Here is a 23,986-nt window from a genome sequence, read left to right on the forward strand (position 1 = left end):
AATATGACCTGTCCTATTTTTTTCACGGACAACGGCTCACGGACCCATTCAAGTCAATGGGTCCGTAAAAATAACAGCTGCACACATGATTGTCATCCGCGTCCGTGATCCGTGTCCATTTTTTCCTATCATTTCAAAGGCAAACTTGATTTTTTTTTCATTTTTCATGTCCGTGGATCCTCCAAAACTCAAGGAAGACCCACGGAAGAAAAAACGGACACGGATCACGGAACAACGGAAACCGTTTTTGCGGACCGCAAAAAAAAAGTCTGTGTGCATGAGGCCTTAAGCTGTTGCTTCACAGCTGGTAAATGTCACCTCTATAGATCATGCTCTATGTAGTTATATACCTATTGCTTGTAGTTCCTAAACTACCTATACTTTATCTCCTTTTAGGGAGCTCCCTATCTGCCACTGAGCCTAAAAAACGTAATCACTCATATCCCTGCATCCCGACATGTTTCGCTGGGCATCCAGCGTCTTCAGGGGATCATGCAGGTATGAGTGTTGGGGGTGGGGACCATCTTTTAATAGTTTGTATATTGTGTCATATTTGTCACAACCAATGGGACCACTTGGCGTCTTCCACGCCTTCCTCATTACCCCTCCTCCTATCATCCGATAGGTTCTCCTTAGTTGAGAACTTTATTGGCCGAGTCTCGCGATGTATAAGATAGATTCACGCAGGCGCTTATACATCGCGAGACTCGGCCAATAAAGTTCTCAACTAAGGAGAACCTATCGGATGATAGGAGGAGGGGTAATGAGGAAGGCGTGGAAGACGCCAAGAGGTCCCATTGGTTGTGACAAATATGACACAATATACAAACTATTAAAAGATGGTCCCCACCCCCAACACTCATACCTGCATGATCCCCTGAAGACGCTGGATGCCCAGCGAAACATGTCGGGATGCAGGGATATGAGTGATTACGTTTTTTAGGCTCAGTGGCAGATAGGGAGCTCCCTAAAAGGAGATAAAGTATAGGTAGTTTAGGAACTACAAGCAATAGGTATATAACTACATAGAGCATGATCTATAGAGGTGACATTTACCAGCTGTGAAGCAACAGCTTAAGGCCTCATGCACACAGACTTTTTTTTTGCGGTCCGCAAAAACGGTTTCCGTTGTTCCGTGATCCGTGTCCGTTTTTTCTTCCGTGGGTCTTCCTTGAGTTTTGGAGGATCCACGGACATGAAAAATGAAAAAAAAATCAAGTTTGCCTTTGAAATGATAGGAAAAAATGGACACGGATCACGGACGCGGATGACAATCATGTGTGCAGCTGTTATTTTTACGGACCCATTGACTTGAATGGGTCCGTGAGCCGTTGTCCGTGAAAAAAATAGGACAGGTCATATTTCTTTCACAGACTGGAAACACGGATCACAGACGCGGATGCCAAACTGAGCATTTTCCGATTTTTCCACGGACCCATTGAAAGTCAATGGATCCGCAGAAAAAAACGGAAAACAGAACAACGGCCGCGGATGCACACAACGGTCGTGTGCATGAGGCCTAAACTAGAGCTACCCGCACCACTGATACTTTTAATCTATCTAGTACAAGTTTTGTGTGTAGTAATATAGTATTTTAAAGGCATATTAATAAAAGTAAAGTTTTAATCACAGGAAAGGCACATGATAAAAAGACGTAAATAGGTCCAGATGGACCAAATGTTAGTTTGCTAAATTAGAAGACGTCGACATGTGCTGAGAGGTCACTCGAAATTTGGCTGCCAGTACAAGAAAATGTCCCCTTATAACGTGTGCTAGAACAAAAAATGTCTTCCTATAATGTGTGGCAGTACAAGAAAATTCCCCCTAGAAATGTATCTCAGTACAAAAAATGCCCCCTTATAACATGTGCCAGTATAAAAAGTACCCCCCTTATAACATGTGCCAGTACGAAATAATACCACCTTATAACATGTGCCAGTACGAAATAATACCACCTTATAACATGTGCCAGTACGAAATAATACCACCTTATAATGTGTGCCAGTACAAAAATGCCCCCATTATAACATGTGGCAGTACAGAAAATATCCCCTTTTAGCGGCCTCAGTAGAACTAATGCCCCCATAGTGTCCCCCATTATAATGTGTTCCAGTTATAAATATTAACCCCTTCCCCCATAGTGGCTGAAAAATAAAATCAAATACTGACCTCCATGCGGCTGTCAGGACACGGAGCAGGACACAGGCCTCTACTGGTCTGTGCCCTGAGCTGTATGCCGCCCTACTCCGGTGACACAATGATGATCACATGATTGCGCCCCTGCGCCGGACTCTGATAGGCTACGGGCACTTGGCCTTAAGCCTTCCAGAGGGAACGGCAGAGCAGGGAATTATCCCTTCTGTGCCCCGTCGCAGCATTCGACTGTAGGCGAGAGATGAGCTTTTCAACACGAGAAGTGTTCACTGACCATGGCCCTTCCAGCACCCCCACGTGTCCCTGCGTAGCGCCACCTCAGGCAATCTCCTCACCTTGCCTCATTGGCGGTGCAGCCCTGCACAAGCCTTAGCTCTGGACAGGATCCCAACTACTGGATGCAAACAAGAATGTTTCATTCACTGACAGCAATTTTGAAAGTGGTAGCAGATCTTATTGTAAGGATTAAGACTTATTGCTATAAAATCTAAAAATAAAATGTAATAACATGAATCACTCCTGAGTTACTGGATGAAATGTTTTAAATAAAAGTCATGATTAAATCATCATTTCTTCTAACTCTGCCTTCGGACAGCGCAGAATCCCTACTCTCTCTACCCTGGGAGGAGCTCTCTTGTGTACCCATTGTCGCCCCCATAATGAGGGGGGGGGGAGGCAAGTGATACCTATATAAAGAGACTGAGTTTAGTGATTAAGACATAGACACCTAGCTGAGATGCATCAATCTACCAAAACTAGATGCCTCACAGGACGAAAATATGTCTTCTCCCATCTCACTAGGTGTGTCTCACCAGGACTAAAATTAAAGCTGTTCCTCTCACTTCTCTAACATCTTTCTTAGACCCTTTCTTGGGACACCTCTCCATGCCTGTGGCCTAGCTCTTCATTCTCCTCGGGATGGGGGCTTCAGCCTCTCATGTGGTCTCAGCCACGCACTGACTCACTTCCTTCTTACAGCCCTTATCAATAATCTATGGTGCTACAGAGCCATCTAGTGGCAACTATTACAATTGCAATGCTTTGGATAACATACAAGCAGAACCAATAGGGATCACATTAACACTGGGCAACTTTATGATAATTTGGAATTTTCTGATAAAGTCACTTGTATTTTGTCTTCGTGTTCACGTGAGTTTCCTCCGTGTACTCTGCTTTCCTCCCAAACGCCAAAGACATACTTATAAGAATTTAGATTGTGAGCCCCATTGGGAATAGCAAGTGATAATAATGCTGCAGAATATGTTGGTGCAAGGAAAATAAATAACACCTCACTACAATTTCCTGAACTCTAGTATTCCCTGTGACCCAAGTGTCCAAGAAACTGGGGGCCATGCTGCAGTGTCCGCCTTGGACGGTTGGTGGTTACACGCAATGACATTGTGGACTGCATGTGATTGTGCAACGCTGCTGTATGGAAACACAATGGACTGCATGCAACAAAACCTATACCTATCACATACACCAGGGGGCAGCAGATACAACACAAAATCAAACCCAAAAATGTATCCTCAAAACTTTTTCTCCTTTGCTCCTATTATCTCCTCCCCTCTTGTCTGATCGAATGTGAAACAGGAAAACTTTCACTTTTGGGCAAATCACTTTGTACAGACAGAAAACTAATAATGTAAGTATTTACTATGAGATGTAAAGCTCTGCTTGTGTAGGGATCAGATGCAATGCTCTGCCTTTGTGCAATGCTCTGCCTGTGTAGGGATAAAATGCAGTGCTCTGCTTGTATAGACATGAGATGCAATGCTCTGCCTTTGATTGGACGAGATGCAACGCTCTGCCTGTGTAGGGATAAAATTCATTGACCTGCCTGTGTAAGAAGTAAATGGAAGGCTCCGCCAGTGTAGACATGAGATGTACTGCTCAGCCTGTGTAAGGATGAGATGTAATACTAAATTTAAATTCTGATAAAAATGTTTTGCAATAGTCTACAGAGATTGCCAAACTGTACATCTCTGTGTGGGTTCCTAAGTTCTGCAGGCTGCTGTGGGTGTGTAAGCCGTGTGGCGGGGTGGGCTCCCCAGGATACAGCAAAGTCACGAACGAGGAAAGCAACTCCACCACCAGCTTTTGGCAAAAATAGAATTTTACTTAAACGTGGTAATGAACACAACCACAAATGCTGTACAATAAATTTACATACACCCAGCCCGAAGGCTGAGACCATTGTGCCGCACAATATGGCGCCCTCCGATGCAGGGGGAAAATGCGGTAATTTACCTACTGGCGGGCACAACTAAACTGCCACACCTTACCTGTTATTACCCTAAAAAAAACAAGAACAATTGTTTGGGTACGCGGTGCGGGCTAGCCTGCGGTGCAGCACAACAGCTTACAATCTTACAGTGCTCTACAGTATTCCCCCTCCCATAACTGGTCCTGTAGCACGTGCCTGAGTATTCCTTCTGAGCAAAACGCCAGACTGGCTTGAGTTTGGGGGAAATTATCACCTCTCCAAGTTGAAATGTCCCTTTAAGATATGGAGTCCTTGCAATAAACAGTAGTAACACTTGTGGCCTGACGCCAACACTGCGATGAGGTGCGTGCACAATCTTACCGACCCAGGTCTGCCTCTCCAACAAGCATGCGGTCCTGCAGTGTATGTCGTTTTGTTCATCAGCTCTCATCAGCGTTCCTGGAAGCAATCCTCGTTCCTCTGGTCAGGATCAGGGTCTTGGACACGATCTGCTTCACTTAGCTGCAGCTCTGGTCACTAAGGGATGCTCCCACACCTGGATGCCGTCGGATCCTCTGCTCACACAGTTCCTCAGTCTCTGCTCCCTCTAAGATGGCTGCTCCCTTTCTTCTGCAGGCTCTGAAACTCCACCTCTCATGAATATGGAAATATTAGCAGTCTGTAGCTGTGTTGAGGAAACAGCGCAATCTTGTGGCCAAACAGTAGAATGTCAGTCCAGATCATTTAATTTAATCTACACAGTGTTCAGACAAGGAGAGCTCTTTCCCCATCTCACAGGCGTTGCTGCTTTTTGGAACTGCAGCCTTCTCCACAGCCAAGACACCCCAACATGGACTCATCTCATCACCCAACTACCCCAAAACGTACCCCAACAACCAGCACAACACCTGGAATATCACCGTCAACCAAGGGTTTCACACTTCACTAAAGTTCTTGGGGGTTTGACTTAGAGCCGTCAGATGGATGCAACTATGACTATGTCGAGGTAATAAACATGTCATCTCGATGAGGGCCCTGCTCGCAAGAGCTTACAATTAGTGATGAGTGAAGCGAGCTTTAGATCCTACATCCGAAGTCGCTTCGCTCAAAACTCTGGTTTAATTCTGTACGGAGATCTGTTTCCGTACAGCATTAAAATGTGTGGCCTCCGACGAGGCGAAGTCAGTTACTCACGAAGTAATAACTTCGATATTAGATTTTTAAACTGAAAAAAAAACATTTTAAAACTTGGATCTGAACCCGGCTTCGATACCGAGGTATTCGGAATCAAAAGTTTTAAAATGTTATTTTTTTTTTTCAGTTAAATAATCTAATATCAAAGTTATTCACCGAGACTTTGGGAATAATTGACTTCGCCTCGTCGGAGGCCGCACATTTTAATGCAGTACGGAGACGCTTTACGAGATGCTGTACTCGCTTCGCTCATCACTACCTACAATCTGAGGAGATAGGGGGGACACATAAAGTGAAATGTGCTTGTGTGAGCAAAATCAGCTCTACCGATGTGATGATGGGGTCAAATTAAGGGTTAAAGGGAACCTGTCACCGGGATTTTGTGCATAGAGCTGAGTACATGGGTTGCTAGATGGTCGCCAGCACATCCGCAATACCCAGTCCCCATAGCTCTGTGTGCTTTTATTGTGTAAAAAAAAAAAAAAAAAGATTTGAAACATATGCAAATTAACCTGAGATGAGTCCTGTAGGTGAGATGAGTCAGGGACAGGACTCATCTCAGGTTAATTTGCATATGTATCAAATCGGTTATTTTTACACAATAAAAGCACACAGAGCTATGGGGTCTGGGTGTTGCGGATGTGCTAGCGGCCATCTAGCAGCCCATGTCCTCAGCTCTATACACAAAATCCAGGTGACAGGTTCCCTTTAAGTCGAGCGGCTCAAGAAAGAAATCATCACAGAGACACAGGGAGGTGTGTGCTCCATAGAATGACCTTCAGTTTAATTTCAGCATGCGCGTATATATACCAACAGCATATCATAATGGCTTTAGGCCAAAAAAGAGTGAAATTATTACAATTCTTATTATTATACGTTTCTTGCAGGAGTGAACACAGGACATTTGGCCTTGTATTTAGAACATTCTAGATATGATGAAAAACAATGCATCAGCATGAAAATAATTATGTATAAGCATTAAAGAGGGGGTGAGCCCACTGTGAAAAGAGAGGAACAGAATGGAGTAGGTCTGACTTCCCTCGCACTTGCTTTGTACAATGGTCCGGCAATCTCTACAAAATAGGGGAGTAGATATAAAGCTGCGAGAGCCGTCACCGGCCGATATCTCAAGTGCTTCTCCTGTATATAATTATATATGTACAGCTGGTATAACCTGGGCATCTCCTGTATATAGTGATATGGACCATGCTGGTATAACCTGGGCATCTCCTGTATATAATTATATATGTACAGCTGGTATAAGTTATACATCTTCTTGTATATAAGTGATATGGAGCATGCTGGTATAACCTGGGCATCTCCTGTATATAATTATATATGTACAGCTGGTATAAGTTATACATCTTCTTGTATATAGTGATATGGACCATGCTGGTATAACCTGGGCATCTCCTGTATATAATTATATATGTACAGCTGGTATAAGTTATACATCTTCTTGTATATAGTGATATGGACCACGCTGGTATAACCTGGGTATCTCCTGTATATAGTTATATATGTACAGCTGGTATAAGTTATACATATTCTTGTATATAGTGATACGGACCATGCTGGTATAACCTGGGCATCTCCTGTATATAATTATATTTGTGGTCGAGGCTACAGCCGAGAGCCAGAGCTATGACGAACCGGGAACCTGTCAGAGAGGAACCTGTTACCTGACTAAAATGGCTGGAGGTGTGCCCTTAGCCATGCCGAGGGTAGACCTAAAAGGGGGCATACCCTGATGAACAAGGAGAGAAAAGGAGAGGGAGGGTGGGGCACCGAAAACGCACGCAAGTGAAGGAGGGGGCGTGCTCCCTTTTAAGCGAGCCTACGCCCCTCCCACAAATGCAGGCTGACATGTCAGCCTTTTACAACTTGTGGTCGAGGCTACAGCCGAGAGCCAGTGCTATGACGAACCGGGAACCTGTCAGAGAGGAACCTGTTACCTGACTAAAATGGCTGGAGGTGTGCCCTTAGCCATGCCGAGGGTAGACCTAAAAGGGGGCAAAAACCACACCTGAGTAGGAGGGAGACCTTTATTGTGATGACCAATTACAGTACCAAACTGTGAAAAGCCCGTGAAATCTCAGCTTGGGGGTTCGGTATGTAGCGAGTGAAGCAAGAGGAGCGCCAGCGGCCCATTCTCCGGATGACGTGGCCGGGCACGTTATGCTTGGAAGCCGCGGATGCTGCCCCAATACGGAAGGAGTGCCCTGAAATGGCCTTTGGGTCGAAACCCAAACCCGAAGCCAGAGTGCGCACGTGCGAGACGAACTGGGAGGTCGTGAGGGGCAAGGCCTTGAACGGGAGCAACGGGCTGTCCGGGCCCGCGTCTCCCAAGGCTGCTAGCAGACTCCCCAGCACCTGGACCGGGCACCAAGCGTTGGCCGATTGGTAGAAGCGTACCTCCACCGGTGGACCTACCTGCATGGTTTTGGAGGTGAGGAGGTACAAGGAGAAATGGTCGTCATGCCAGGCCAGCTGACCCCTGGTTAAACCCTTGGCCCTGGCTGAACTACGGGTGAATTCACCGGGTCTTAAGAACCCGTAAAAACCGAGGTACATTGCTGCCTTGATGACTGTGCTGGAAAGGAGCCCAAAAGGAAAGGCGTCTAGGGAGGAGGAAAGCCTTCTGAACAAATCCCCTGACACCGGCTGCCTGGACGGGATGGTCACGAGGTTGTTTTTCTGAACGCCCCTGAGGGTTGCCCTGACTGCCTGGGAAAGGAAAACCGACCTGCTTTCGGGGTCTTCTAACATGGCGAAATGTTGGACCCCGGATAAGTACAATTTGATGGTGTTGAAGGATAGCTTGAGATCCTGGTGACAGTAGGCAATGAAAGCTGTGATGTACGTGGTCATATCGGTGTCTCGTCTCGGATGCAGACCCGTGAACCTGTTGAAGGTGTTCAACGCGGTCCTGTAGTTTCTGGCGGTGTTACGAGATAAAGACTCCTGCATCAGAGATTTAGCTGAATCAATGAGAAAGTTTAATCCATCACCAGGTTTTGGTACATCGGAGGAGATAGCCCCACCCGGTCTGCCTCCGGCATGACCTGAAAGAAAGTGTCGAAATTAAAGCGTGACAAGGCGTCCGCGGCCACATTATGCACTCCTTGAATGTGTCTGCAAGCCACATGGAAGTTATGTTCCAATGAAAGCCAGACTAACCTGCGGACGAAGGACATGATCTGGGGAGACTGGGATCTGCCCCTGGTGACTATGTCCACCACTGCCTGACTGTCGGTTACAAACACTACTGAAGAGTTGGCCCACGTACTGCCCCAAACCTGGGCCGCTGCTACAATCGGGTACACTTCCAGCAAGGGGGAAGATTTCAATGCGGCTCTAGCGGATGACACCTCTGCTGGCCAGGCACCCGCGAACCATTGGTTTCCACAGATAGCCGCGAAACCTCTAGAGGCGGCGGCGTCCGAAAAACCAATGTGGAAGCTGGGCCCGGCTGAGGTATGAACAAGGAGACCCCATTCCATGAGGCCATGAAGTCCTGCCACATGGCCAGGTCGGCCAAGGCTTGGGTGTCCAAGGTGACGAGGCTGTCTTGCTCGGGGGCAGAAGGGAGTAGCTGCAGGAGTCTGGACATGAAGGCCCTGCCCTGGGGCATGACTCTGGTGGCGAAATTGAGCATGCCGAGCAGGGACTGCAACTCTACCTTGGTGCAAGTCCTGCTACCCGCTGACCTGGCAATGGCTTCCCTGATTTTTTCCAACTTTACGGCTGGCAACCTAGCTTCCATCCTCCCTGTATCCAGGATTATGCCCAGGAAAGTGATTACCGTCGCCGGGCCTTCTGTTTTGGAGGATGCCACCGGAACGTTGAGTTGGTCGAACAGCTGAAGCAGCGCCTGGAGCTTGCTTGGCCGGCAGTCTGGGCTTTCAATTAACAGAAAGTCATCCAAGTAATGGATGACCAGAGGGCAACCGCAGTGGTTGACCAGGATCCAATGCAATGCCTGAGCGAACTGGTCGAACAGCCAGGGGCTGCTCTTGGACCCGAACGTTAGGCGATTGGCAAAGAAAAACTGATCTTCCCACCGGATGCCGTAGAACCTCCAGAGCTGTGGATGAATGGGCAGTAATTTAAAAGCATCGGCGATGTCCGCCTTCGCCAACCACGCCCCCCGACCTACTTTGAGGATCAACTGAATGGCTTCATCTATGGTGGCGTAGCTCATTGAAAACTCCTCGGAGGGCACCAAAGAATTCAGACTGGGTGTGCTGGAGCCATGTGGAGCGGACAAATCGTAAATTAAGCGTTTTTAATTAGAAAACTGTTTGGACACGATGCCCACGGGGTTTACCCTCCAAAGGTCAAAGGGTATGAAGGAAAAGGGGCCGATGAGGAACCCCTTTTCTACTTCAGACCTGATCAGCGCACCCACCGGCTCAGGATCACTGGTTGCCGACAGCAGGTTGGGCCCTTCCCAAGAAGCTTGAGGGAGAGCTATCAGGCCTGTGTGGAACCCTGCTGTGAACCCGGAAACCAGGAACTGAACGAACTGAGGGTTGTGATGGTTCTGTAGCAGGGATGCTAGAAGAACCACATTGACGCTGCTTAGTCAGGATGGCCTGGACCTTTGAGGACAAGCCAACTGGGGGTGAGCCCTGAAACAGCCCGCGCAAACGTGAAGGGCCCTGCATTTATTGTAATAACACGCGTTCTGATTAAAGTTATTACATACCTGGCTGTTGCCCAGGAACACTATCGGCCGCCCTAGCTTGTCTGTGGATGGGCCAGACCGCTGAGGGGCCCCCGAGCTGCCGGGGAGGGACCTGCCCTGGGACGTGGAGGGACCTGAGTTGGGGCACCACTCTGCGGAGTGGGCAATTGATTGGCAGGAGGCGCACGCTGGGGCCCTGAGCCCAGCGAAATGCCGGCAAAAGAGCTCCATGTCCATAGCGGCCCAATTCGTGATATGCTTGAATTGAACCAGCGCGGCTGCCGCTTTGGCCGAAAAGGAGCGATGGTAATCGTAGAAGGCGTGCCCCCCGTACCTGTGGCCCAAGTCCGTGACCCTGTAAAGATAAGTATCTAACTCCTCCCGCCTCTCAGGATGGACAGAACAGATGACATCCCTGAACAAGCTAAAGGCCAGGACGAACTCCGTGATGGATAGCTTCCTGTTGAGGCGGGGATCCCTAGCTTTGAGAACAATTGACATGTCGCCGCAGGCTATGGTCTTGCTCTCTATCGTGTCATGAGTAGCTATTAGGATGGACGCCAGATTGACGTCCTTGCCCTCTAGAATGTCCTTTTTGATGCTGCCGGGGATGAAGTATGCCGGAGCTACCTCGGGAGCGCAAGGGACCCTACCTGGGGGAACGAGCCCGGAAGTGGAGGCTACAGGCAAAGGAGACCCTGGATGGACGGATGCCAGCCCCTGATGAGACTCGACAGCCAGGAGCCTGGACTGCACGTCCGAGACTGAGGAGGCAATAGTGTTCATCATGGCGTGCAGCTGCGTCAATGACACCTGCAATGTGGACATAGAGACTTGCTCCAAGTCCGGGGCAGCCGGTTCTGCCATGAGCAGCCTATATAATTCGGCTTTTCGGGCGGAAGCCGGGTGTTGAATCCCTCTTCTGTTCAACTCTGCGATCAATTTTGCAATAGTCCAACTCCTTAGAGATGAGGAGCTGGGCTGCTCGGATGCGGGCGTCTCGGGGATGGATGAGGCCTCCTCGATGTTGGAGATATGCGACATGCTGCAGCTGTGGGGTGACAACCAAAACAAAAGGAACAAGGAGCTGAGCTGGAGGCCCCGTACTGACAGGCGACACCCGAGGCGTGACTGGTGGATGAGGAGTTTAAGGTGGCTAGTGCCTAGTACTACAAACGGCGTTACCGTGGGGGACCCTGCCCGACTAAGGTGTGCAGTGGCGTACCAGCTACCAGGCCGTGAAATTAACCCCTTTTGTTATAAATTCTTTTTTTTTTTTTTTTTTTTAAAACATCAAACCTGGATTAGTACCGACGAGACAATTGGAACGAGTCTGAAACGTAAAAGCGACAGAATTGGTAAATAACGAAGCAATGCTGAAACGCAACAGTTTGCCAAAAACAAAACATGAACGTAAGCCTGGTGCAGAACGGGCACAAGACAGATGACAGTCATGGTACGTTAGCCATGAGAGCCTGACCCGAGAGCGAGATAGCAATCGCGGGGTTTTGGTACCTGTGCCTGAATGTAACAGGTAGTAGATGATGATGATAAATGTAAAACATAACCTGCAGCGTGACAGGTAACGGATAACAAGTTATCTTAACCCTGAAACGAGACAGATAGCCCACCTGGAAAGGAAAACGTAAGCCTGAAGCGTAACAGGCCGCAGTTTATGAAAAACAACCGTAAGCCTGAAACGTAACAGGCAACAGATAACAAATACACATTTTTATTTTATTTTTGAACCGAGAACGGCCCCCAACCTGGAAGAAAAAACGTAAGCCTGAAGCGTAACAGGCCGCAAATTATGAAAACACAACCGTAAGCCTGAAGCGTAACAGGCAACAGATAATAAATACACAAATTTTTTTTTTTTTTTTTTTGTACCGGGACGGCACCTCAACCTGGAAGCAAAACGTAAGCCTGAAGCGTAACAGGCCGCAGATTATGAAAAAACAACCGTAAGCCTGAAGCGTAACAGGCAACAGATAACAAATACACATTTTTTTTTTGTTTTTGTACCGGGACGGCACCCAACCTGGAAGAAAAACGTAAGCCTGAAGCGTACCAGGCCGCAGATTTATGAATAACAACGTAAGCCTGAAGCGTAACCGGCAACAGATTATGGAAACCAACAAAATAACGGTATTTTACCAAAACTCCGTGGAACGTGAAGTGACAGAGCGACGGACGGCTCGGACTGGATCGAGTGAGAGCAAAAAGGGGTTAATGCGCACCGAAAAAGCGTGGCACCTGTGGTGTGGGAAAGAATTAGAAGCCGTGAGGGGGAGAACCGTGGACCTGCACGCGTCCACCCAATTACCAACAACAAGCCTCCTTTAAATCTATTTGAAAAATTTTTTTTTTTTTTTTTTAGAAATGACGCCTGCCAGCCAGGAGGGGGCGCTTCAAGCAGCCGCGGGGCAGGGTGCCGAGGCAACGAAGCCTCCGCCTGGAGAATCAGCCTGCCCACCCCCGGGCCTGCCTGGCCGGAACGCCGCCCCCGGCGTGAGAACAGCCGGGGACCGGAGGCGCGGCCGCATGAGTGCCTCATTTCCTCGCCGGCTCCGACCCCCATGCCAAGGGCGCCGGGCCATGGAATGCACCGGCGCCTTGATGGGAGAAATGCGCGCCGCGCGACACCCACCAGCTCCCACGTGACCCCGGCCAAACAGGAAGCGCGGAGAGACCCGCGGGAGCTGACAGAGACGCCGGCTTGTTGCGCGGCAACGAGGACGCTGAGCCGCGAACCCGTATGGCGACCCACGTGACCGGCGCCGGGAGTGGAGACAGCGCCGGCCGCCGGGCCGAGGGCCGAAGCGGAGGCGAGGAGGAACAGCGGAGGTGATGGAGCGGGCGGGCAGGCAAGCCGGGGGGGGGGGGGGGGCTCCGGGTGGCTGTGAAAGCAGCGCTGAAATGAGACGCAGATTACTTACCCGTAACAGCCGAATGGGCAGGCGAGCCTCGGGGGAGCAGGGAGACACTTACCTAACGAGCAGCGCGGCAGCAAGGGGCGTGACGCTTCAGGGCGGGAAAAGCACCGAACGCACGCAAGTGAAGGAGGGGGCGTGCTCCCTTTTAAGCGAGCCTACGCCCCTCCCACAAATGCAGGCTGACATGTCAGCCTTTTACTACATGTACAGCTGGTATAAGTTATACATCTTCTTGTATATAGTGATATGGACCATGCTGGTATAACCTGGGCATCTCCTGTATATAATTATATCTGTACAGCTGGTATAAGTTATACATCTTCTTGTATATAGTGATATGGACCATGCTGGTATAACCTGGGCATCTCCTGTATATAATTATATCTGTACAGCTGGTATAAGTTATACATCTTCTTGTATATAGTGATATGGAGCATGCTGGTATAACCTGGGCATCTCCTGTATATAATTATATCTGTACAGCTGGTATAAGTTATACATCTTCTTGTATATAGTGATATGAAGCATGCTGGTATAACCTGGGCATCTCCTGTATATAATTATATATGTACAGCTGGTATCAGTTATATATCTTCTTGTATATAGTTATATGGACCATGCTGGTATAACCTGGGCATCTCCTGTATATAATTATATATCTACAGCTGGTATAAGTTATACATCTTCTTGTATATAGTGATATGGACCACGCTGGTATAACCTGGGCATCTCCTGTATATAATTATATCTGTACAGCTGGTAAAAGTTATACATCGTCTTGTATATAGTGATATGGACCATGCTGGTATAACCTGGGTATCTCCTGTATATAATTATATATGTACAGCTGGTATAAGTTATACATCTCCTGTATATAGTGATATGGACCATGCTGGTATAACCTGGGCATCTCCTGTATATAATTATATTTGTACAGCTGGTATAAGTTATACATCTTCCTGTATATAGTGATATGGACCATGCTGGTATAACCTGGGTATCTCCTGTATATAATTATATATGTACAGCTGGTATAACCTGGGTATCTCCTGTATAGAATTATATCTGTACAGCCGGTATAAGTTATACATCTTCCTGTATATAGTGATATGGACCATGCTGATATAACCTGGGCATCTCCTGTATATAATTATATATCTACAGCTGGTATAAGTTATACATCTTCTTGTATATAGTGATATGGACCACGCTGGTATAACCTGGGCATCTCCTGTATATAATTATATCTGTACAGCTGGTATAAGTTATACATCGTCTTGTATATAGTGATATGGAGCATGCTGGTATAACCTGGGTATCTCCTGTATATAATTATATATGTACAGCTGGTATAAGTTATACATCTCCTGTATATAGTGATATGGACCATGCTGGTATAACCTGGGCATCTCCTGTATATAATTATATATGTACAGCTGGTATAAGTTATACATCTTCCTGTATATAGTGATATGGACCATGCTGGTATAACCTGGGCATCTCCTGTATATAATTATATATGTACAGCTGGTATAACCTGGGTATCTCCTGTATAGAATTATATCTGTACAGCTGGTATGAGTTATACATCTTCCTGTATATAGTGATATGGACCATGCTGATATAACCTGGGCATCTCCTGTATATAATTATATATCTACAGCTGGTATAAGTTATACATCTTCTTGTATATAGTGATATCGACCACGCTGGTATAACCTGGGCATCTCCTGTATATAATTATATATGTACAGCTGGTATAACCTGGGTATCTCCTGTATATAATTATATCTGTACAGCTGGTATGAGTTATACATCTTCCTGTATATAGTGATATGGACCATGCTGGTATAACCTGGGCATCTCCTGTATATACAGTACAGACCAAAAGTTTGGACACCTTCTCATTCAAAGAGTTTTCTTTATTTTCATGAAAATTGTAGATTCACACCGAAGGCATCAAAACTATGAATTAACACGTGTGAAATTATATACATAACAAAAAAGTGTGAAACAACTGAAAATATGTCATATTCTAGGTTCTTCAAAGTAGCCACCTTTTGCTTTGATTACTGCTTTGCACACTCTTGGCATTCTCTTGATGAGATTCAAGAGGTAGTCACCTGAAATGGTCTTCACTTCACAGGTGTGCCCTGTCAGGTTTAATAAGTGGGATTTCTTGCCTTATAAATGGGGTTGGGACCATCAGTTGCGTTGTGGAGAAGTCAGGTGGATACACAGCTGATAGTCCTACTGAATAGACTGTTAGAATTTGTATTATGGCAAGAAAAAAGCAGCTAAGTAAAGAAAAACGAGTGGCCATCATTACTTTAAGAAATGAAGGTCAGTCAGTCTGAAAAATTGGGAAAACTTTGAAAGTGTCCCCAAGTGCAGTCACAAAAACCATCAAGCGCTACAAAGAAACTGGCTCACATGCGGACCGCCCCAGGAAAGGAAGACCAAGAGTCACCTCTGCTGCGGAGGATAAGTTCATCCGAGTCACCAGCCTCAGAAATCGCAGGTTAACAGCAGCTCAGATTAGAGACCAGGTCAATGCCACACAGAGTTCTAGCAGCAGACACATCTCTAGAACAACTGTTAAGAGGAGACTGTGTGAATCAGGCCTTCATGGTAGAATATCTGCTAGGAAACCACTGCTAAGGACAGGCAACAAGCAGAGGAGACTTGTTTGGGCTAAAGAACACAAGGAATGGACATTAGACCAGTGGAAATCTGTGCTTTGGTCTGATGAGTCCAAATTTGAGATCTTTGGTTCCAACCACCGTGTCTTTGTGCGACGCAGAAAAGGTGAACGGATGGACTCTACATGCCTGGTTCCCACCGTGAAGCATGGAGGAGGAGGTGTGATGGTGTGGGGGTGCTTTGCTGGTGACACTGTTGGGGATTTATTCAAAATTGAAGGCATACTGAACCAGCATGGCTACCACAGCATCTTGCAGCGGCATGCTATTCCATCCGGTTTGCGTTTAGTTGGACCATCATTTATTTTTCAACAGGACAATGACCCCAAACACACCTCCAGGCTGTGTAAGGGCTATTTGACCATGAAGGAGAGTGATGGGGTGCTGCGCCAGATGACCTGGCCTCCACAGTCACCGGACCTGAACCCAATCGAGATGGTTTGGGGTGAGCTGGACCGCAGAGTGAAGGCAAAAGGGCCAACAAGTGCTAAGCATCTCTGGGAACTCCTTCAAGACTGTTGGAAGACCATTTCAGGTGACTACCTCTTGAAGCTCATCAAGAGAATGCCAAGAGTGTGCAAAGCAGTAATCAAAGCAAAAGGTGGCTACTTTGAAGAACCTAGAATATGACATATTTTCAGTTGTTTCACACTTTTTTGTTATGTATATAATTCCACATGTGTTAATTCATAGTTTTGATGCCTTCAGTGTGAATCTACAATTTTCATAGTCATGAAAATAAAGAAAACTCTTTGAATGAGAAGGTGTGTCCAAACTTTTGGTCTGTACTGTATGTCCCCGGTGATGATTTAGAGGAGGCTCTCTGCTCAGTTTGCACTGGATGCTCCATAGTGTAGTAGACATGCCTCGTCAGCTCTGAACACGGGTGACCTCTGTGAACCCTTAAACATGTGATGAGCAGACATGACACCAGGATAATGTCACTAAGCCGACCTGATCCGTATAATGACATCCAGTAGTAACACAGATCTTATCATTTATGTAAGGAGACGTACAGTGCAGCCTTCATGAAGTCTCGGGGCTGGAGACATTCCCAGATCCTATCCAAAATACAGAAGTAGGTGACATGAAGAGAAGGAAGCATAGTCTCTGCAGCAGGTGCATGTAGGAGGCATCGACCATGCTGATGATTGATCATGACGGGTGGGATGGAACTGCACCAAAATATCTCCACCATACAATCCTTTTAGAAGGATGTGAACCCGTCTGCTACCAATGCACCTAAAAATACAATAAAATTAACTTTTGTTATATTCTTGATTGCAAATCTCCCGTTTTGTGTACACAGCTCCTGTGCAAAACAATGGGTCTCCTGACAAGAAACAAACCCCGTATAGCACACAGCCTCTTAAGTAGCAGATGACCCTTATGGGCACTGTGCCCATGTGGGATTGATACACCTGTAGCCCCCATAGCCAATTTCTATAAGGGAGGCTGAGTCTCTTTTAATGCACCCCTCCCCAATACAGATGACACTGTGTAAATCCCTGTGAAGGTGCAATAACCATCAGTTCCCAGACATGTGTTTGCTGTTGGTATAATCTGGGATTATATGACTTTGTGGGCCTGGCTGAGATATAATGGGGATTAGACTGCACATTAAAGGCAGGCAGATCTGGCAGAAGAAGCAAAGATACAGAGAAAAGAAAGTGATTTACTGAGAGGAAGGCAGCAGATACAGAGGAGACAGGGACACGTCCTGACCCATAACATGAGGTAGAAATAACCGTATAATACCGCAGGACAGGGCTCCAGCATGGCCGCAGCGCTCAATGGAAAGTACGAGCTGGTATCACAGGAAAACCTGGAGGGATATCTCAAAGCTTTAAGTAAGAAATCATCGCTAAGTGTAGGATGGAAAAGCTGCATGAGGGCGCAAGGGAAATGATAGCACCCTCAGACTGTAATATAATGTGATGATGGGGTTTCATTATTTTGCAAACAGACTATGAGAGTGGGACTGACAAAATTTAAAGGGTGTAAATGATAAGTGGGCCTACAGTGTTGTCGGGGGCACTGATTGGGTGCATTGCTGGGTGTAATGTGATCGGCGACAATGTTTCTTCATATGAGACAACGGTGTGAGCTATAATATGATGGGGCGAGAATGATGTTGGATATAATGTGATCGGGGTGGCACCTTTGTTGAGTGTAATGGGTGACAATGATGTTGGGTGTAAAGGGATGGACTGACAATGATGTTGGATGTGATGTGGTGTAGAGACAATTATATTAGGTGTATAATATGATGGATGGCAATGCTGTTGGGTGTAAAGTGATGGAGTGACAGTACTGTTGGGTGTAATGTGATTTTGTGACAATGCTGTTGGGTGTAATGTGATTGGGTGACAATGATGTTGGGTGTAATGTGCTGGGGTAACAATGATGCAGGGTGTAATGTAATGGGGGTGACAATGCTGTGGGGTGTAATGTGCTGGGGTGACGATGCTGTAGGGTGTAATGTGCTGGGGTGACAATGCTGTTGGGTGTAATGTGCTGGGGTGACAATGCTGTTGGGTGTAATGTGCTGGGTTGACAATGCTGTTGGGTGTGATGTGATTGGGTGACAATGCTGTGGGGTGTAATGTGCTGGGCTGACAATGCTGTTGGGTGTAATGTGCTGGGGTGACGATGCTGTGGGGTGTAATGTGCTGGGGTGACAATGCTGTTGGGTGTAATGTGCTGGGGTGACAATGCTGTTGGGTGTGATGTGATTGGGTGACAATGCTGTGGGGTGTAATGTGCTGGGCTGACAATGCTGTTGGGTGTAATGTGCTGGGGTGACGATGCTGTGGGGTGTAATGTGCTGGGGTGACAATGCTGTTGTGTGTAAAGTAATGAGCAGACAATTATGTTTGTTGTAATGGGCACTGATTGGGTACATTGCTGGGTGTAATGTGATAGGGTGACAATGTTGTGGGGTATAATGTGATGGATGACAATGATGTTGGTTGTAATGTGATCGGGTCACAATGCTGTTGGGTGTAATGTGATGGGGTGACAATGCTGTCGGGTGTAATGTGATGGGTTGACAATGCTGTCGGGTGTAATGTGATGGGGTGACAATGCTGTCGGGTGTAATGTGATGGGGTGACAATGCTGTCGTGTGTAATGTGCTGGGGTGACAATGTTGTGGGGTATAATGTGATGGATGACAATGATGGTGGTTGTAATGTGATCGGGTCACAATGCTGTTGGGTGTAATGTGATGGGGTGACAATGCTGTCGGGTGTAATGTGATGGGGTGACAATGCTGTCGGGTGTAATGTGATGGGGTGACAATGCTGTTGTGTGTAATGTGATGGGGTGACAATGCTGTTGGGTATCATGTGATGGGGTGACAATGATGTTAGGTGTAATGTGATGGGGTGACAATGCTGTCGGGTGTAATGTGATGGGGTGACAATGCTGTTGGGTGTAATGTGATGGGGTGACAATGCTGTTGGGTGTAATGTGATGGGGTGACAATGCTGTCGGGTGTAATGTGATGGGGTGACAATGCTGTCGGGTGTAATGTAATGGGGTGACAATGCTGTTGGGTGTAATGTGATGGGGTGACAATGCTGTTGGGTATCATGTGATGGGTTGACAATGATGTTAGGTGTAATGTGATGGGGTGACAATGCTGTGGGGTGTAATGTGATGGAGTGACAGTACTGTTGGGTGTAATGTGATTAGGTGACAGTACTGTTGGGTGTAATGTGATGGGGTGACAATGCAGTTGGGTGTAATGTGCTGGGGTGACAATACTGTTGGGTGTAATGTGATTGGGTGACAATGCTGTTGGGTGTAATGTGATGGGGTGACAATGCTGTTGGGTGTAATGTGATGGGGTGACAATGCTGTTGGGTGTAAAGTGATGGAGTGACAGTACTGTTGGGTGTAATGTGATGGGATGACAATGCTGTTGGGTGTAATGTGCTGGGGTGACAATGCTGTTGGGTGTGATGTGATGAGGTGACAATGCTGTGGGGTGTAATGTGCTGGGCTGACAATGCTATGGGGTGTAATGTGCTGGGCTGACAATGCTGTGGGGTGTAATGTGCTGGGGTGACGATGCTGTTGGGTGTAATGTGCTGGGGTGACAATGCTGTTGGGTGTAAAGTAATGAGGTGACAATTATGTTGGTTGTAATGGGCACTGATTGGGTACATTGCTGGGTGTAATGTGATGGGGTGACAATGATGTTGGGTGTAATGTGCTGAGGTGACAATGTTGTGGGGTATAATATGTTGGATGACAATTATGTTGGTTGTAATGTGATCGGGTCACAATGCTGTTAGGTGTAATGTGATGGTGTGACGATGCTGTGGGGTGTAATGTGCTGGGGTGACAATGCTGTCGGGTGTAATGTAATGGGGTGACAATGCTGTTGGGTATAATGTGATGCGATGACAATGATGTTGGGTGTAATGTGCTGGGGTGACAATGCTGTCGGGTGTAATGTAATGGGGTGACAATGCTGTTGGGTGTAATGTGATCCGGTGACAATGATGTTGGGTGTAATGTGATGCGATGACAATGATGTTTGGTGTAATGTGATGCGTTGACAATGATGTTGGGTATAATGTGATGCGGTGACAATGATGTTGGGTGTAATGTGATGCGGTGACAATGCTCTTGGGTTTGATATGTGGTGAGAAGAGATGTGATATGATATAATTTAATGGCTGGATGGTCTCATAATGCGATGCTTTAATTATCAGGCCATATTTGTGGAGACTTGATAATTCGGCAGCCATATTTTCTGCTTTATGAATAATCATATAATACCGCTCTGTACTTTTCACAACATCTTTCTGCTTGTAGATTTAAACATCGCTCTGCGGAAGATTGTCGTACTTCTGCGGCCAGAGAAAGAGTTTAAAGTGGAGGGTAACCATATAATTATCCGAACGATCAGCACCTTCCGGAACTACATAATGGATTTCACCTTGGGGGAAGAATTTAAAGAAGACCTAGGTCCCATAGATGGACGAATCTGCAAGGTATACATGTTATGGAAATTAATGAATGGGGAGCACCATGCTAGAAATCTGAATCTGAGAAATAATCAAGACCACATTTAGCTCAAATCATTTTAATTTTGGAGCAAACCTGGCATTTGCATAGGACTGCCAATCCCTAGGGCCCCTGAGGACTAAATTCCAGTAGCAAGTTGACAATGGAATAGAAAAACATTCCATTTTCTTTTCTTTCAGCTCTTCAGTCTTCACCTTCCTGCACACTGACCACCAAGGATGCTACCAGTAATCTTTTCAGTAACATAGTCCCCAGGAACAATATTATTAACCAGCACCCTCCTTGAACAGAAGGGATGCTGCTGCTCACCTCTTTACTACCGTAGATCACTGCGGAAGATACCACTGACCACCTCACCACCAGAGACCACCAGAAATATTACTGAGAATCTCTTCGCCACCAAGTTTCCAGCAATTTTACCATTACCCATCACCCCCCAAGACTACTAGGGATGTTACCATTAGCCTCTTTATTACTATAGACCTACAAGGATAGCCTTATAAATAACAACTATCCTAGGCCCCCAGGTATATTACCAATCACAAGCAGTATTATTATTTTTTACATTTATGGCTCACAGGGGCTTAAAAATAAAAATTAAGCCATACTAACCATCTGATCCCCCACCCAATGGTTCTGACACAGTTCCATTTAACCCATACAGTATGTCACCCTAGACAGCCAGGGACATTATTAACTCTAATGATACCCTAGACAACTAGGAATATTACTAATGACCCCTATCATACCCTAGATGACCAGGAATATTACTAATGACCCCTATCATACTCTAGACGACCGGGAATATTACTAATGACCCCTATCATACCCTAGATGACCAGGAATATTACTGATGACCCCTATCATACCCTAGACGACCAGGAACATTACTAATAACCCATATGATACCCCAAACAACCAAGAATATTACTAATGACCCCTATCATACCCTAGACGATCAGGAATATTACTAATGACCCCTATCATACCCGAGATGACCAGGAATATTACTAATGACCCCTATCATACCCTAGACGACCAGGAATATTACTAATGACCCCTATCATACCCTAGATGACCAGGAATATTACTAATGACCCCTATCATACCCTAGACGACCAGGAATATTACTAATGACCCTTAGACAACCAGGAATATTACTGATGACCCCTATCATACCCTAGACGACCAGGAATATTACTAATGACCCCTATCATACCCTAGATGACCAGGAATATTACTAATGACCCCTATCATACCCTAGATGACCAGGAATATTACTAATGACCCCTATCATACCCTAGATGACCAGGAATATTACCAATGACCCCTATCATACCCTAGACGACCAGGAATATTACTAATGACCCCTATCATACCCTAGACGACCAGGAACATTACTAATAACCCATATGATACCCCAAACAACCAAGAATATTACTAATGACCCCTATCCCTAGATGACCAGGAATATTACTAATGACCCCTATCATACCCTAGATGACCAGGAATATTACTAATGACCCCTATCATACCCTAGATGACCAGGAATATTACTAATGACCCCTATCATACCCTAGATGACCAGGAATAATACTAATGACCCCTATCATACCCTAGATGACCAGGAATATTACTAATGACCCCTATCATACCCTAGATGACCAGGAATATTACTAATGACCCCTATCATACCCTAGACGACCAGGAATATTACTAATGACCCCTATCATACCCTAGACGACCAGGAACATTACTAATAACCCATATGATACCCCAAATAACCAAGAATATTACTAATGACCCCTATCATACCCTAGACGACCAGGAATATTACTAATGACCCCTATCATACCCTAGACGACCAGGGACATTACTAATAACCCATATGATACTCCAAACAACCAGGAATATTACTGATGACCCCTATCATACCCTAGACCACCAGGAACATTACTACTAAACCTTATGATACCCTAGACAACCAGGAATAATATTAACATCCCTATGATACACTGCAGAACCAGGAATATTACTAATAAACTCTACAATACTCTACGCATCCAAGAATATTATTTATAACTCCTATGACACCCTAGACAGCTAGAAAGAATATTAAGGTCCCCATGACACCCTAGACTCCCAGGAACCTTATTAATAACCCCTATAACACCGTAGACCACCAGGTACATTACTAATGTCTCCTATAATACCGTAAATCACCAGGTACATTATTAATAACTACTCTCATACACTAGACTACCAGAAGCATGAAAGAGGTTTTCCAAGTGTTTAATACTAATGACCTATCCTCAGGATCTTTTTAGTGGGGTCCATCAACATCTGATTAGTGGGGTCCTACCTCCAGCACCCCATCTGATCAGCTGTTTGAAGAAGCAGGGGCCCTCCACTGGGTGCTCAAGCCTCCTCACAGCTTACCCAGTACAACGCCATCTATTGGACAATGGCTGTTCTTGATATTGCAGCTCATGCCCATTTATCTGAATAGCACAGAGCTGTGCCTAGTCTATGTGACTGATGACACAACATCACAGGCCTAGGAAGAGGCTCGGTGAGCGCCAGGGCCTCTTCAAGCAGCTGATCGTCAGAGGACCAGGAGTCGGCCACCACCAATCAGATACTGATGAGCTGTCCAGATGATAGACCATCAATATTAAACTCTTGGAAAACCCTTATAATAATTACCTTAGACATACAGGAACTATACTAATATCCCCTGTGATATCCTAGACAACCAGGAACATTCGTGATTATCCCTAGACTAATAGTAACATCCCTCCAAAGTCCCCCTACACCACCGCCAAGGACCGCAAACCAATCACCAAAACGACGTCCCCGTATGAGTGCGGTGCTGGTTGTGTAGGTCAATTCTATGGGAATCCCGGAGATAGACAAGTATGGCACAACAGAGCTGAATGGAGTGGCAGCAGACATACGCGACTGCTGCCCCATTCAAACAGGGAAACGCGGGACCCCTGTGACTGGTCAGACATTTATCTCCTATCCAGTCGTTTTTTTTTTTGATTTCTAAAAAAATCAC

The 23,986-nt window shown here is 46.2% G+C and overlaps 1 protein-coding gene across 1 annotated transcript in view; it reads left to right on the plus strand.

The window, feature by feature from the left end:
- The first annotated feature begins 17,659 nt into the window (after positions 1-17,659).
- The window catches only part of LOC122942226 (retinol-binding protein 5-like), a 38,203-nt gene continuing 31,876 nt past the window's right edge, over positions 17,660-23,986 (plus strand). The window contains exons 1-2 of the mRNA XM_044299728.1: positions 17,660-17,732; positions 20,713-20,891. Of these exons, the coding sequence (XP_044155663.1) occupies positions 17,660-17,732; positions 20,713-20,891 (252 nt within the window). The remainder of the gene's footprint in view (positions 17,733-20,712; positions 20,892-23,986) is intronic.

Source organism: Bufo gargarizans, chromosome 6 (genome assembly GCF_014858855.1).
Source record: "Bufo gargarizans isolate SCDJY-AF-19 chromosome 6, ASM1485885v1, whole genome shotgun sequence".
NCBI classification, from domain to species: domain Eukaryota; kingdom Metazoa; phylum Chordata; class Amphibia; order Anura; family Bufonidae; genus Bufo; species Bufo gargarizans.